Here is a 15,731-nt window from a genome sequence, read left to right on the forward strand (position 1 = left end):
TCGTCAGATTCCAAGTCAAAAACAGTGACAGTGATTTTTTTAAATCGGGCAAGCATTTCAAAAGCTCCCGTCTACATTCCCTCTTTATGACTTAGACTATACAAAACTGTGTTAAAAAAACCAAAACGCAAAACTCCAGCCTCTTGACCTATTTGGACATTCTAATCTTGCTCTCTTTTTACTTTCTGACACTGAGCTATAATGAAGAACAGACAACTCCTGACGCCATGCAGGCTCTTAAAAGCCATTTTCCTTCCACCCTCTTGAAATGCTAGCAGAAAGAGAGAAGTTGGGGATGTACCTTGTTGGAATATTGATTTATACAGATGGAAATAGCATCTTCAGCTGAAGAGCAATTGGTTAACACTGGGTAAACAACAGCCTCGCACTACATTCCAGTGTGTTCACAGCTTTGAGAACGAGAAGATTTGATGAGAAGTATTTTTAAAACAATTTTCCCCCCTTCTGATAGAATCGTCTGTGGGGCCTTTCATTGCACTTAAAAACCCTCATCTCCAGTCTATTCTCTGAAGTCCGGAAAATTATTCTTGGCTATAAACTAATTCTCCTCTCCACGAAAACAAAAATACTGATTTAGAAGGTATTTTCAGAAGGGATGTTGAAAGGAGGGGCTCGTTATCTCTCAAAACATTGTTCTCTAAGCATTGTGCAGTTGTAGGTAGATGCTCTGCCCAAGGCTGGATTTGCTGTGCTTTGGGTTCTCTGCCCAGTGCTCGCCTGCATTTTCCAGGCTGGGCGTCCGTCAGCTCCTGGTGGCCAGGAGGGAGACGCCCCAGTGAGCCTGACGTGTGTGCCTGGTCTACGTCTTGCTGGGGTCCATTGCAGGGAGCAAATCTTTGCACATGATTAGCAACTCGGGGGACACTTAAAGCAGAGCAACAAAGCAATCTAAATGGTTTCTTTGTTCCTTGAGTCCTCCTCCTGAAGAGAAAAAGAGGGGAGAGGAGATAGGGCTTGCAGGGGGCACCAAGTGCCAGAAATTGCTTTGTTTTCGGGAGACTGATGGAATATCCTCCCATTGATTCTTCCAAAGGCTTAAGTGCTATTCCTCTTTGTCTTCAGGCACTTGACAGCTGGAAAGGGTGGACAGGAGTGGGTGAAAGATAATTGTCACCTGCCCTGCAGTGACAGGATACTGAAACTGTTAGATGATGCTGGAAGCAATGGATTTTTTCTCTCCCCATAACAGAGAGCAAGTGACTTGCTGTTTCACGTCTCTGTTTGTTTTAGGAATTTGCTTGGTGTTCGACTGACCTGTGTTCCAAAAATAACTCTTTAAGGCCCCACATTGTAGGTTCTGTTGACGTGCAGTGTCTGGAATAGGCACATCCACAGAGGTAGAAGGTAGAAGAGCCGTGGCCTGGGGATGATGCTGGGTATGGGAGTGGCTGCAAATCGGCGGAAGTTTCTCTTGGGGGTGATAGAAAGGTTCTAGAACAAGTTGGGTGGTTCTGGTGATTGCACAACTCTATACGTTGACTAAAAATCATTGGAAGAAACCGAGAAAAATACATTTCAAGCACACAAGCACCTATCTATTTTACATTTTTCAGCATTTTACGCGTAAGGAAATGAGGCTCAGAGTGGATAGGATTTGGAGCCTGAGTTCTGTCCTCATCTGATCTGCGCTACACATTTTCCTAGAAGCCCACTCTACCATGATGTGCAAAAGCCCTCAAGCACTTTCCTTGTAAACTCATATGGACAGCAAAGCAGGTAAAGCATCTTTTTAGGGAGCAGCCCTATGTGGCTTGGCTCTGAGCCTGAGAACAGGGATGTGTAGGAGGTGCCGGTCATACAGTGGAGCACAGATGATAAGCTGTGGGGTTGCAGACCAAGGTGATGTGAGCATTGTCGGGAAAGCTAGTGAGATGAGGAGAAAACGACCGAATCCCATGCCGTAAACGTCACGGTGCATTCTGGTACAGACACCAAGGTGCTTGTGGGATTTTGGGGGCAGGGGCAAAACCTCTTCCATAACTTGGAGATTAGATCGGTCTCCATGGACAGATACGGTTGTGAAGACAGATGAAACTGTATGCTTAATATCTGCATCTTATTATATGTCAAGTTCGACCCCCATTTAAAACAGGCGTGTTGTGGCTAGAAAAGGTCCAGAAGCGAGCAAGTCAAGGACTGGAAGAATCTCTAAGAAGCTACCGTATGAAGGCAGGTTGCAGAAGGGAGTGAGTAGTGGTCCCCTTGAGAACGTTGTTCTCGTGTTAGGAGGAGGAGGAGGCCTAAAGCTTCTTACCCTAAGGGAGAGGAGACTGGTAGGAAAGGGCTTCGGAGTCAGTGAAACGGGTGTCTGAATCCCTGAGGTCTCACTGGCTAGCCAGGTGGGCCTGATGCCGGGTTCCTCGTCTCTCTGAAGGGGTTTGAGCCCCAATTAACATCAAAAGGTGTGGTAGTGAAAAACCGATACTGGAGAAAAGCACCCTGGTTTCAAGGGAGACTGGGATATTTCGAGGAAATATCCCTAAACGTTGGAAGCAGTCCTGGGAGAGAATTCCCTGCATACCCAAGTTTTACTTAAAACGGGGCCCCAGGCCAACCGAGACCATCATTCCTCCAGGTTTAGGGTTTCGGTGTCTGAAGCTTTTTTTTTTTTTTTTTTTTTTTAAACTAGGGCTTTATTGAGCTATCATCCATGTACTATAAAATTCACCTTCTTGAGGTATACAACTCCGACGATTTTACTATATTGAGCTCTGTAATGATCATCCCTATCGAATTTTAGAATATTTTCATCACCCCACAAGGAAATTTATACCCACTGGTTCTCATTCCTCCGACCCTACAGCATCTCCTCCCCCTGCAGCTTCCAGCCTTAGGTAACCCTTAACCGGTTTGCCATCTGTGTGGACTTGCCTGTTCTGGTTTACCGTATTGTCGCTCGTATCAGTACTACATTCCTTGTTTATGGCTGAATAATATTCTGTTGTATGGACATAGCACATTCTGTGTAATTTTTTATCAGTTGATGGAAATCTGGTTCTTTCCGCTTTCTGGCAAGTGTGAAGGGCACTATTATGAACATTCTTGTATGGTTTATTATGTGGAAAGGTGTCTCCATTTGGGGTGTTACATCCATAGGATTAAAGTTGCCAGGCCTTGTGAATCCTCTAACATTTTGAGACACTGTTAAACTGCTTTCCAAAGTGCCTACTCCCCCTGACTTCCACACCAGAAATGGGTGAGGGTTCCACGTGTGCCACGTCATCACCCACACTTTTGACTGGCAGTCTTTTCGATTTTAGGAAGACCTGAACCATGAGTTCTTTTCCTGTGGCGCCAGGGCCCAGAGAGGTGGGCAGTCACTGGGGCCACGCGAGAGGGCCACGCGCGTGGACGAAGCCTTAGCCTGGTCTCTGTGACCTCTTTTCACACCCAGAGTCTCTCATCCACGGCGTCTAAACCCCGATATCCTGTCTTTCACTGAAACTCTATGACAGTGTCTTCTGAAGCCTTAGACTATCTCCGTCTCGTCACAGAAGAAAGGATATACGCACTCATTGGAGCGGTGCCTTTTCAGCGGCAAGGAAGTGAGGGGTCTGATTGGTGTTTTCCATAATTAAAAAAACCTAGCATTTACTGAGCATTTATTGGGTGCCAAGTATTGCTCTCTGGGCTTTCAATGAATTATATTTATTTATGGAGGTGGGTAATCTTTATCCCATTTCACAGAAGGGTCAAGTAACAAGCCCAAGGACACACCAGTAATAAGTGGAGTCATGGCTGGACGAACACAGATTGAATCCAGGGCCAGAGCTTTTATCTACTCGCAGTACTGTCTCATTGTTAAACTATCATTGACTAAGTTTAATAGTCTGTCTTCAGTGGGTCTATTTTCACCATTTGTCTAAAAACGAGTATACTCCCTGGCTCACGAAAGAAGCTTAATAAATATATGTTTACTAAACGAAAGAATGAAGGGATAAAATTAATTTGCAGTCCTTAAGGGGTCTTGCTCATAAGCAGAAAGAACTCTAGCCACACGTAAAACGAGCAGGTGTGGAGTGGGTACGTGTGCTCCCTCTCTGTCACCTTTTCCTTATCTAGGTTCTTGTTTATCAGCAAGTCCTCACTCGTCTCCCTTATTCTGCAGTACAAATAGTACAACTTGCTGACATTTCATCTAATTGCAGAGTAACAGATTGTAATGGATTAAAGATTTCGTAACACAAACATTTGGTATGCTCAAAGCAAGGGAGGGGGAAAACAGAAGGTGAACACATTTAATTTGAAGAAGTCACAAACAAGATAATACAAAAAATGTTCCAAAGCATATGATGAACCTACCAGAAGAGATGGCACGGTGAAAGATGCAAATGTGTGGAACGGGAGGGCAGGACAGGACGAGACGTTCTCCTGCATTGATGGCACTGCTTCCCACTCAAAATCCTCTTGGCTGTTTCAATAATTTAAAACACCAGATACAGGCAAGACCGTGCTTGTCTATACCATTTTTCTCATTCTTCTGTTTTCTGTTTGTTTCCTAACCACTTTGCTTTATTTAAAACTCAGCTGATTTTTCTTTGAGGTAAAAGAAAAACTAACACCCACACTAGCTTCTATTCAAACATATCTCTTTGGCACTACATGTATCAGAACTTCTATCTGCCGATGATTTTTCCCAGAGTGACCCATTTGAGAGACTCTGTAGTGATGATAATGCTCAGAACATCTTGGGCACAGTCAGAATAGAAGTCTCACCGCAACATCCACTTGGTGGCTTTACCATAGCAACTAAAACTAATTGACTCAATTTGATCATCACCTTAGAGTCTATACTTGGAAATAGCTTATGACCATGTTGACAAAACTGACCTTTTAAAGATAAGCCACCAGTGAGGACAGAGAGAAGAATGTATTGCATACTGAGGAAGACGTGTGGAGGGAGGGGCTGGAATGGCTAAACATTTTGGGGTACCACGTAAGCAGCACAGCTGGGATAACTGGGTATCCTTCGAAGATGACTTCCCTGAAGGTGGCGTGACTCATGATGCATGTGTGTTAAAGAACATCTTTATTTTATTCTAATTTGTCCAACGGATTCCCTTGAAAACATTAAGCACTTTGGATGGTCCAGGCACAGTGCCAGACACTGGGGATAAGAAGGTGAACAAGACTGGTGATAGCCTTGGACATGAAGCTCACTGAGTGTTCGTCAACGAAGCAGCAATATGGCAGAATAGAAAGAGAATGGGTTTGGGAGTTGGACCTGGATCTGAATCTGTATTCTCTTGCTGATTTTCTGGGTAGCACTGGGACAGTGAGATTTTCTGATACATGAAACAGGGATACAAAGCATTTCCCCCTGGGCCAGCACCAAGAAATCCCTGAGACACTGTGAGGAAAGCAATAGCAGTAGAGTGCTTGGCAAACAGGCAGGCCAGCTTTCATAGTCTAACTCTTGGCTTTGGGAAGAACCCGTTTTACAAGGCTTATTTAGCGTCCAGGTTCATCATCTGACATGGTACGGGACACTCTGTCACTCAGCGACATCATCGCATCTCACTTCTCGGGGTATCTGTTCAGACCTCCCTCCGCTCTCACGTGGGTCGGTCACTGGCGGTCTTAGCTCTGTCCGCTTGGCCTTGGTCCTCTCTCTCCTTTTACCTTCTGGGGGGCTTCTTTCTGCCTATTCAAATTCTGCTCAGTTTTAAAGACTAGCTCACGTTTCTCAACTCTTATACGGACCCTCCCTGTTTGTGGCTTTTACGTTTAGCTTGAAACATGGTACATTTTAATGTCTCCTTCTGATTTAGACCTTCATGAGGCTGCTTTTCTTATTTCACACTATGACATTTTGCTATTACTGACCATTTCCCATATGTGAATCTTAATCTTCCATTTTATGCACTTTATAACGGTGATCTCACAGATACTCAATATATGTTTTGAATAAACGAAATGGCAATTTACGTTCTATTTAATGAATTTTTATGGAAAGGAAAATCTTTCTACCTTCATTAAATTCATCAGCGCTCATGAGTGAATAATAACATGTTTGTGTTAATGAGTACCTTTGAATTTTAGGGCTTCGTTTCCTGGGTAGGAATTCATGATGACTACTGATGAAATATTATGAAGAAACAAAAATACCATAGCGATTTACTGCCTTTATTTTTCTTTTGCTGTGTTACATTTGCAATGCATTATAATATTTGAGAGGGAAGATATATAAGTAGATCTTAGTTGAATATTGTCAAAGAAAATTGACTAAGTGTTAAGATTCCAAAATAAGCAAGCCAAAGCTGAGGAAAACTAATTTGTATCAGTTCTGCCTTTTTTTTCTCATTTAAATTGAGATTATAGGTACACTTGGAGGCTGAATAGACTGAGGAAGACAGTTTAAAGACAATGGTTTGGTGAAATAGAGTGTGCGTTTCAGACTGATGTTTGAATTTTAGCTGCAGCATTGGTTATGTGAACTTGGACAAAATACTTAGACTTTCCTGGGCTTCAGAGTTGCTTTTCCTCTCATTGCGTAAAAGAGGTTTAATAGGTCATTTTAAAGACTATTGTGAGCACTATTTTTGTTGTCACACCGTGGATTCTTCGTGAATGGTAACTTTTATTTTTTGTGCCTGTAACTTAGGTGAGGAAGTTAAGGTAAGCTGTAATAAGATGAATTTTGGACAGTAGGGAGCTGGGCTGGGAACATGGACCTCTGCACAGTGACAGCTGTGAAGGAGTGGGAGATGCAGTAGGTCCAGGTATGACAATGGAAGGTCAGCGCAGGGTTTGAAATGCCCAGCGTTTCTCCCTCCACTTAACTCATGAGAGTCTTAATTTCTGTTAATCTTCTAGGGAGTTCATAATAAAACAGATAAAATGTGCCAACGAAACATCACTTGCATCTGGTTCTACAAGGACTGATGGAGTCATCAGCTACTATAGTCCCTGACCTTTGACACAGCTTGAAAGGAGTTGGGGGTGGAGAGCAGGAATGAGGCGCTTTGTGCTCTGGGAAAACTGGCAGAACAGGCCTTCTGGTAGTTTGTTTTCGGGAGAAAAATCTTTTTTTTTTTTTTTTCTTTCTGATTAGGCCACACCTGCAAGGTATGGACATTCCCAGGCTAGGGGTAGAATCAGAGCTGCAGCTGCGAGCTTACACCACAGCAGTGTGGGATCTGAGCAGTACCTGTGACCTATGCCGCAGCTTGCTGGATCCTTAACCCCCTGAGCGAGGCCAGGGATCAAACCTGTGTCCCCATGGATACTAGTCAGATTCTTAACCTGCTGAGCCACAAGGGGGACTACAGGAGAAAATCTTATGAACCCAATTCTTGGATCTTCCCATACTTAAAGCACTGAACTATTAACTAAGATATCTGTTTCTCCTGGCTAGCAGGGACCTTCTATAGAGACGTGTGTTTGATTGCAAAATCACATGTATACTAACCTCCATCCTTATGTCCCCCTGACAGTTGCTCAGAGCTCTCTGAGAGGATGTCTTTGGGGTATAATCACCAGTAAGTCCCAAAATAAAACGGAAACTCACCGTTCTCAGGTGGTTTTTATTTTAGTCAGCAAATGATAGCAAATTTTCATTTAGAATCTCTGAAGTGAGGTTTTGGCTTCATCCATCTGTGCCTACAAAGTCTTTTTAACTATAAAGGCAATCAAATTATAGTCCTACCCACTAGAGGATATTTCAGATTATCTGCTCTTTCCTATAATGTTTTTCAAAATCATACCATGAAGCAGACAATATTTATTATGCATAGCAATACAGTTATAATTGATGATTGAAATTCTGACCAAAACCCCATGCAAGTAAACCATCGCTATGGACAAAGACTTATCAAAAAATCAGATGCAGCTCTACTTTGATGTTCATTTAAAGGGAAATGATTATGTTGCAAGCACCACAAAATGGACACATAGATATGAAGCATACTAAAATACATCACAGTCTTATAATATTACTGAATTATTTTATAATACATCTATTATAAATATGACCAGGAACAAATATTCTAGATTCAGTAAACTTATATTTTTGTTTATGTTCTTGTAGTTTTCCTTGGAATTGATTCTTTCTCATTTCCCTCTGGGTAAATTTCCATGCTGCCAGCAGAGGCTTAAATCAGAGCTTTAACTTAATCTTAACTTTTATTTAAAGTTAAATTAAGCTGAGCCACAAGCTCTCTGTGCAGCAAGGAAACAGGATAAAAAGGTTAGAGAGAGGAAAGAGATACCAGATAAGCCTTTACCACCCCACCCCCCAAAGTTAGCAAGAGAAACTCATCATTTTCATTTCCATCAACAAAACAACGATTTTGCTAAGCGTCTACACTGCCTCCTTTTTTATATAAAAGGACTGAAAAGACAAGAGTCCTAAGCCGTTTTCACTGTTTGGTGCTCAGATATTCTGTTGACAGGTCGTCAGAATACTTTAGATTTATTTGTCAAAGCAGAGCACAGTTGCTACAGTGTGCACTTTCAAATGGGAGTTTTGAAATACCTTTCACGGTGTAATCAACACCTCTGTCCCTTTCATTCATTCAGAGTACTTTTGTATACCTACTGTGTGCTGGTCTCTGTAATCAAACTGGGTTTCACAGTTGGGAACAGTAGCTAGGGCTGCTTACGGTCCAGTGGGGAAGACACACAATGAACAAGGAAACAGATATAAAGACGTGTTCCTCCCGCAATGCTATGGGTCAAAATGAGTGTCTTCGCTGCACTTACCGCAAGTGACAGATCGTAAGGGACAAGGGAGGTGCTTGCTGGCCTCCATCTTTAAAGTTCCCTCAGTGGACCTTTTATAAGGACTTCCACTCAGGGCATCGATTTGTTGTGCAGAGATTCTTAGAGGGCCTGAGTCACTGTCTGACTGCTGAGTGTACTTAAGAGCAGCATCAGTTCTTTCATGATCCTGGGACAAAGATGACCCAGGAATAATGACTTTAACCCATTCTAAAGAATCACGTTACTGATCAGAAGCTACAACAACTTTTGTTTTTGGATTGAATATGTATTCTCCAAATGCTTCTGTGAAGTAAATGTTTTTCTAATTAGGCTTAAAATGTGAAATTTTCTTGCAAAATTGATTTTCTATTAAGGCACTAAAGTTGTTTCTCTTCCCTTCTGCTTGGGTGCTAATTAAATTATGTCCCAACTTGTTTTAATTCAGCGATCATTTTTTTTCCCATGTGTAGTGGATTCCAGAATCTCATTTAAAATCATTCTTTAATGAATTCTGCACAAAGTAGAGGTGACGGTCATTCTCTAATGGAGAGAAAATAGCAGCGGTCAAGTCATGAGACAGACTCCTTAAAAAAAGGATTCATTTGTATCCACTCACTCTATCTTAATCTGTTTTTAGAGGTGAGGAGTAGCCGTAGGAGGCATGGGGATGAAAAGTTAGGAAAAAAGCTGAAATGAAAAGGGTCTAAAGGCTTTGAAGATACACTTGATGCTGGAGTGCAGGGCTGAGACAATTTCTGCAATGGTCATAAATAAATTTTACTAAAGAAAATAGAGCTATTGATACTAACATTTGAAGTAATGAAGGGAAAATATTAAATGAGTGTGTTTTTCAGAAACTCTGAAGGACGGCTTCAAGTTTGACTTATGGGTAGCATAAATAAATATTTCTTCAATGATTAAAATGAGAAAAGTCTCAAGAATTCGCCAGGCAGCCTGAGGCGATACATATGAAATGCTTTTTGCAAAAGGAAGAACTGTCTATACTGATGACAAAGGGTGATTTTGAGGCCTTAACCTGAAAAAGGGGAAAATTAAGAAAACGGTTTTATGTGTAACCTCTTGAAACTCAAAGGATTTCTGTTTGAAAGAAACAAAAGGGAGAGAAAGGTTTAGCTGTTTTGAGAGGTCGGATTGCATCTTCACCTGCTGGGGAGGTGGGAGGAGAGCCGGTGATCAGCCACATACAAAAAGGCAAGTGAACCTGAACTAGGAAGGGGCTGAGACTGTGTTAGAGGAACGCCATCAAGTCAGAAGGAAAGCCTCCGCAGAGAGATGTTTCTCCAGGGGCTAGCATCTAACAGTGGGTTTTATGCCAGTTGGGGCTCTTCTGGCATAATTTCTCTCTTCAACACCCCCTGTGTTTCAAACTTGTGCTTCGTAACTTTCAGATAAGGCTGCTTTCCATCCCCGCCCCCCTCCAGTTGCTTGCATATTTAATTGATCACTACAATAACACATAATTGTTTAACTTACATAATTAACATAATTCTTCAACTTACATAATTGCTTGATCATCTTATGACTTTTATGTTTTTAAATTTTAAACAACAAAGCCCTACTCCATGTTATCAAAAAGCCAGGGATGGACCCTCGTGGGTTGGATTGAACCTGTTTAAATCCAAGTCTCTCCATGTAAGACTACTGTGATTTACCAACTCGGTTTCTAGATTTCACACTTCTCTCTTCAATGCCTTTTCCTCAGCTTCTTTGGTATCTTTCACTCATTATGACATTAAAAACAAGGTTTAACACTTCAGAGGAAAGGAAAACAAAAATCATAAAATTGCTCATGTAAAATGGACAAAAATTGTTTAAAACCACGAGACCTGAAGTCAGTCTGACTTGACTTTATGCATACAACTGTAATTTTCTCCGGTTAATGAACAGTAAGATGAAAGGAGAGCACATGCCAGTGAAAATAAGTAATTCCTTAGACATAAAATATAATTGGAATAATTTCATTTATCATGGGAAAATTTGTACCTGAATCTAATCATCCAGAGATACCTGGTAAGCTAGACATCTATTTTATAAGGTTTCCTAAATCATGGTAAAAGTAAAGTCATCTGAAAACCAAAAATTACTACCAAGTAGATATCAAAGAGGAAAGGCTCCAGAGTTTAAAAAATGCTGTTATGGAATTATTTCCCATTAAAAACCTCCAGAGACATTCAAAAAGTACAACGGTGGTGAGAAAAAGAACAGAGAAATAGATAAAGGGGAAGAAGAGCAGAACAACTAGGGAGATGCCAGCAGGAGAAAGAGCACAGACGTGACTGGTGGGGAAGAAAGAACGCGAGAGCTCGGGTTATTGAACACGCCACACAGCAAGCTCAACCCTGGGCACTTTATCCTATTTAGTTTGTAAGGTAAGATAATGTCAGACCACTTTCTAGATAAAAACAAATGAATTTTAGCGAGCTCGTCCAAGGTCTCTGAGCTGGTAAATGGATAGTAGGATCGACACTCAGGAGAATATGAACTTGAAAGCAAGCCTCTTTCCAGGAACCAGTGTAGCTGGCAATGAGCAAGGCAAAGACTAGAGTGTGGGAGGACAATGAGACGGCACTAAAATCCGTGAACGCAGGACAGGGTCTGTCTACCTCGTTTTTTTTTTTTTTTTATAAATACCTGGCATAGTTCTAGGAATGCAGGAATATAGCACGATACAAGAAACACTTACATAATGAATCTTTTGAATAAATTGGATGAGAAAAAAATCTTCCAAAGAAGAGACATGGGGGAAGAACACAGTGGAAGAAAGAGCGCGGGCGGGTGAGACTAGAAGTCTAACTCTGCTTGGGCCGGCCACTTAAACGCGGAGATTCAAGAGTCGCGCTTGCAGCTTAGTGTCAACTCTCGACTGCTGCCCACATTCCAAGCATTTTTGAAAGAAGAAAATTGCTTGATGGCTTACACTTCCCACCACAGGCAAAAATAGTCGCCACCTTTTTAGAACCCCAGTAGGGTGCCGGCTTGGAATTGTATACTGGTTGATGGCAACCAGGTGGAGTGGGGGCCATGCACTCCGGACAGGTGGGCTTGTGAAGCGCAAGTGGGTCCTAACTGGATGCTCAACCAAGGAGCCAATCAATCCCTAGCCAATTAATGACACCTAATAGTTAATAAATACTTGTTATGGTCCCACTTTACCCCCCCCCACCACCACAAGGAATTCACACAAAGTCAAATACATCAATAAAATATAAAAAATTCACTGGAACAAGTTATTTTGTTAAATGATTAAAAAACATTGCGATCAAATGATAAATGTTTTCCATACAGATGCTGGATTTTAATATAGATTGGTCGACCCATTGGGAAGAACTACTTATAAAAGTTCTTAAAAACTCAATTATGATCCTTGGGTGGTTCTAGCCACAGTGGGGCTACGTATATTTTAATATCTAAGAAGTTTAGTCTCATTTTGACTAAACTGCTTGGTTAAGTTCTGCATAGTTCCTTCCAAAGGAAAAAGCAAAGCTTTAACTCAGATAATTGTGACTCCTTTTGTACGACCGAGTAATTCTTTCAGAACACCAATAAAATGTGATATCAGCATAGTAATAAACCCGTTCTAAAAATCTCTCTTAGTAGCAATGGTCACAGAAGACCTTAGGATGAAAGGATTTCTAGGTGACGGTCTTCAGAGTTTGTCTGAAGGCTTGGGTCAGTCTCTCATTTCCCTGGTGGCCCCAGAGTGACCACAGCTTACAGAATCCTGGGGACCAGGGATTCTAAATGACGCAGGCTGTTGGCAATCCCTTGGGAATTATAAACCCGTGTCAGGACTAAAATAATGGCAGGAAAAGAAGTTGTTTGAGGAATTCAGAGAAGCTAGGAGTTGTTTGCTTTATTGGTGTTGGTCTACAGAGACATTCCCACAGAAAAACGCTAGTGTCAGGCCAGCATAGCATAATCAAGTAGATTTGATTATTATGTAGCTTAAATGCACTGAGGATATTGAACTTCCCTTTTTTAAATCACAGAAAATTCCTGGGTTAAACTATTAAAACTGGGGAAAGACAATGTGCGGAATACTATAACGATGTGTCATTTAAAAAATGGATTTAATATCAGCCTTTGTGAATTTTATCTGATATTTCACCCATTGTGCTCTTATATCTTTAGCAGAAACAAAGAACGGTCTGTGATATGCAGAAATAAGCAAGGAAAAAGCACCCCTTCATGGCTATTTAATAGCTACATAACCTAAGTAGAAAACATAAAATCTTGGTAGAAACTTACAAAGAATAAGGTCACTTTCAACTCTTTTGTTAAAGAAGCAGAGACTGTGTGTGTGTGTGTGTGTGTGTGTGTTTCAGTCTCTGGGGAATTATCTACAGACCTGCACACACCTCTCTCTCTTCTTTCCAGTAAGACTCAGAAGGCCTGTATCCGTTTTAACGAGGTTATGCAATCCCTTGACCCTCTTTGGCCACAGCTGTCAGCAGCTGGAGGCCCACGCTACCCTTTATAAAAGCATCTCTCAATAGGTTATTAGCACGCAGCAACTAGCAAGCACAGCTTGTCACATTAGCAATGCTCCGGTTTTCCTTACCTCTTCCTTCTCGGCACTTTGTAGATCACGCCATTCCTCAGTTACGTGACCAAAATCCACTGTGTTCATGGGGACTTTAAATTCCCCAATGATGTCGTGCTTGGAGAAACGGTCAAAATCATACACGGCCATCACCAGAGTTTTACCACCCAGTTCCGAGTACGGCACCTAAGTGAGAAGCCATGAGGATAAAACATCGGGTCACAAATATGCTTAAAACACATTGCTTGTTCGTAGTGTTTAGTTTTATTATTTACGTGGGATAAACAGAACAGGGAGATAATTGTGCCTTTTTTTTTCTTTTCTTCTGTCTATACTTTTTTCTTTTGCTTTTTAGGCTGCATAGGGAAGTTCCCAGGCTAGGGGTCGAATCGGAGCTATTGCAGCAACGCCAGATCCAAGCTGCGTCTGCGACTTACACCACAGCTCATGGCAACAGTGGCTCCTTAACCTACTGAGTGAGGCCAGGGATCGAACCTGTGTCCTCATGAATACTAGTCAGGTTGGCTGGTTTCCGCTGAGCCACAGTGGGAACTCCACCTGCGCGCCCCCCCCTCCTTTTTGTCTTAAATTGAATCACTTGGCTAACTGCTTGAGGCTTAAATTACTTGAGAGAAAATGGGGACTTAGTATAGTGATTTATCACTTTATCCCAAGGTTCTAGAAGCTCTTGGTATTAATAACAATATCTCCTAGTATTAGTCATGCTAGAAAGACTTTAAGATTAATGCAAGGAAAAAACAAGCCAATTGTACTTGACTACATAAATAAGTTTTCCATGTAGAATATTCTGTTACAGTTATAATAAGTTATGTCATCGGGGTGCAACTTTCTCCGGGGTAGATAATTTATTTCAGAAGTTGTGCTAACTCTTTGAAGCCATTTGGCTGCCACACTTTAATGGAACAGTATTTCTGAAAAGGCATGCTCGGAGTCTGCAAGGATTGGAAGGAAATCTACCTGCTCCTTAAAATAATGTACTGATTGACAAAGGCTGACTAGAAAATTGATGTTTTGAATATCAGAGATGCATTATAATGTAGAGCGTGAAGTTCTTTCTTAGATGTGACACTCTTTAGGATGAGAGGTGGCAAAAGGCCGAACACTAATGAATTCTCCAGCTGTTCAAACATATCTGCGACAGATGCTAGGGGTTGGGATGTTTATTAGTGACATTTTTAATATTCAGGGAAAGCAGAGCAATCCAAGTAAGCTACACTTCAGTAACTGGGTAGAAATGCCCACTTAAGAAATTGTGTAGATTTGTACTGATGGTTTGATCAATTTTCAGACACTTGCTATTATTTTATCAGTGTCAACAGGTGTCGTATGCTCCAGCAAACATTTCTTAATTAATTCTGTGTATTCAGAAGGAAGGAAGGAAGAATATTTGACTGTATATATACACGAAACTTTGGTTTTTCCAAAGAGATTTTATTTTCTCCCTGTTGGGAATCTGATGAAAAGACAATAAGAAAACATGAGGCGCCATGCATTTTCCATGTTAGAAGGGAAAATTAACTCAAAGAGCTCCGTTTGGAAAGGAGAAATAAGTTTTATCTTCTTTCTTTCCTTTTTCTGCATTTTTTTTTAATGGCCACACAGGCGGCCGCATTGGCTAGAGGTCCATTCAGAGCTGGAGCTGCTGGTCTACACCACAGCTTGTGGCAACATTGGATCCTTGAGACACTGAGCAAGGCTGAGGATCAAACCCTCGTCCTCATAGGTACTTGGGTTTGTTACCACGGAGCCACAACAGGAACGCCCCATCTTATTTCTGTAATCTATTTTTTGGTGATTGTGCCGAAATGAAAGCAGTCAAAAAACCTGAGCTCAGGGTCAGGCAGGCCTGAGCCTGGGTTTCCCCGTTTTCCAGCTGAAGGTCCTGGGCCAAGTAGATAAACCTCAGCTTTTTCATCCCTTGAACAGGGAGAATAATAGCGCCTACTTCACAGGGGCTGGTTGGGGCCGAAGGACTACATGTAAAGCATCTAGCACAGTGCTGGCGCACAGTAGGCACTTAATAACTATTTATTGTTTGAATGATGAGTCGTTCTTTCACGTGGACGTTGTTTTGGAGAAAGGAAGAAGCATTTAGTTTGGGGCATGTTAAGTTCATGTCGAGTGAATTTAAAGTCAACGTGAAAGCCAAGCCTCTTTAAACACCACCTTGCTTCCATTTCTGTATCATGTAGCCTGTTGGCATTTAAGATGTATAATCTACCAGGCCTACTGGAGAGATGACTAGTTCTCTAGAAATAGTGGCATATTTCTTAAATCTATCCTAATATTATGGGTTGAGCAAACTTCTTGAAATAAAGTGGAACCTGATAAGATTTTATAAGAAATTTCAAAACCTCAATGAGTGTGCTTCTTGCTATCACAGAAATTGCTAGAAATTATTGGCAATATATTTTGTTAGAAA

The 15,731-nt window shown here is 41.5% G+C and overlaps 1 protein-coding gene across 1 annotated transcript in view; it reads right to left on the reverse strand.

Moving 5' to 3' along the window:
- SYT1 (synaptotagmin 1) overlaps nucleotides 1-15,731 on the reverse strand; it is a 523,537-nt gene that overhangs the window by 118,482 nt on the left and 389,324 nt on the right. Inside the window, exon 9 of the mRNA XM_047788370.1 lies at nucleotides 13,307-13,474. Coding sequence (XP_047644326.1) covers nucleotides 13,307-13,474 — 168 coding nt within the window. The remainder of the gene's footprint in view (nucleotides 1-13,306; nucleotides 13,475-15,731) is intronic.

Source organism: Phacochoerus africanus, chromosome 7 (assembly GCF_016906955.1).
Source record: "Phacochoerus africanus isolate WHEZ1 chromosome 7, ROS_Pafr_v1, whole genome shotgun sequence".
Taxonomy (NCBI): Eukaryota; Metazoa; Chordata; class Mammalia; order Artiodactyla; family Suidae; genus Phacochoerus; species Phacochoerus africanus.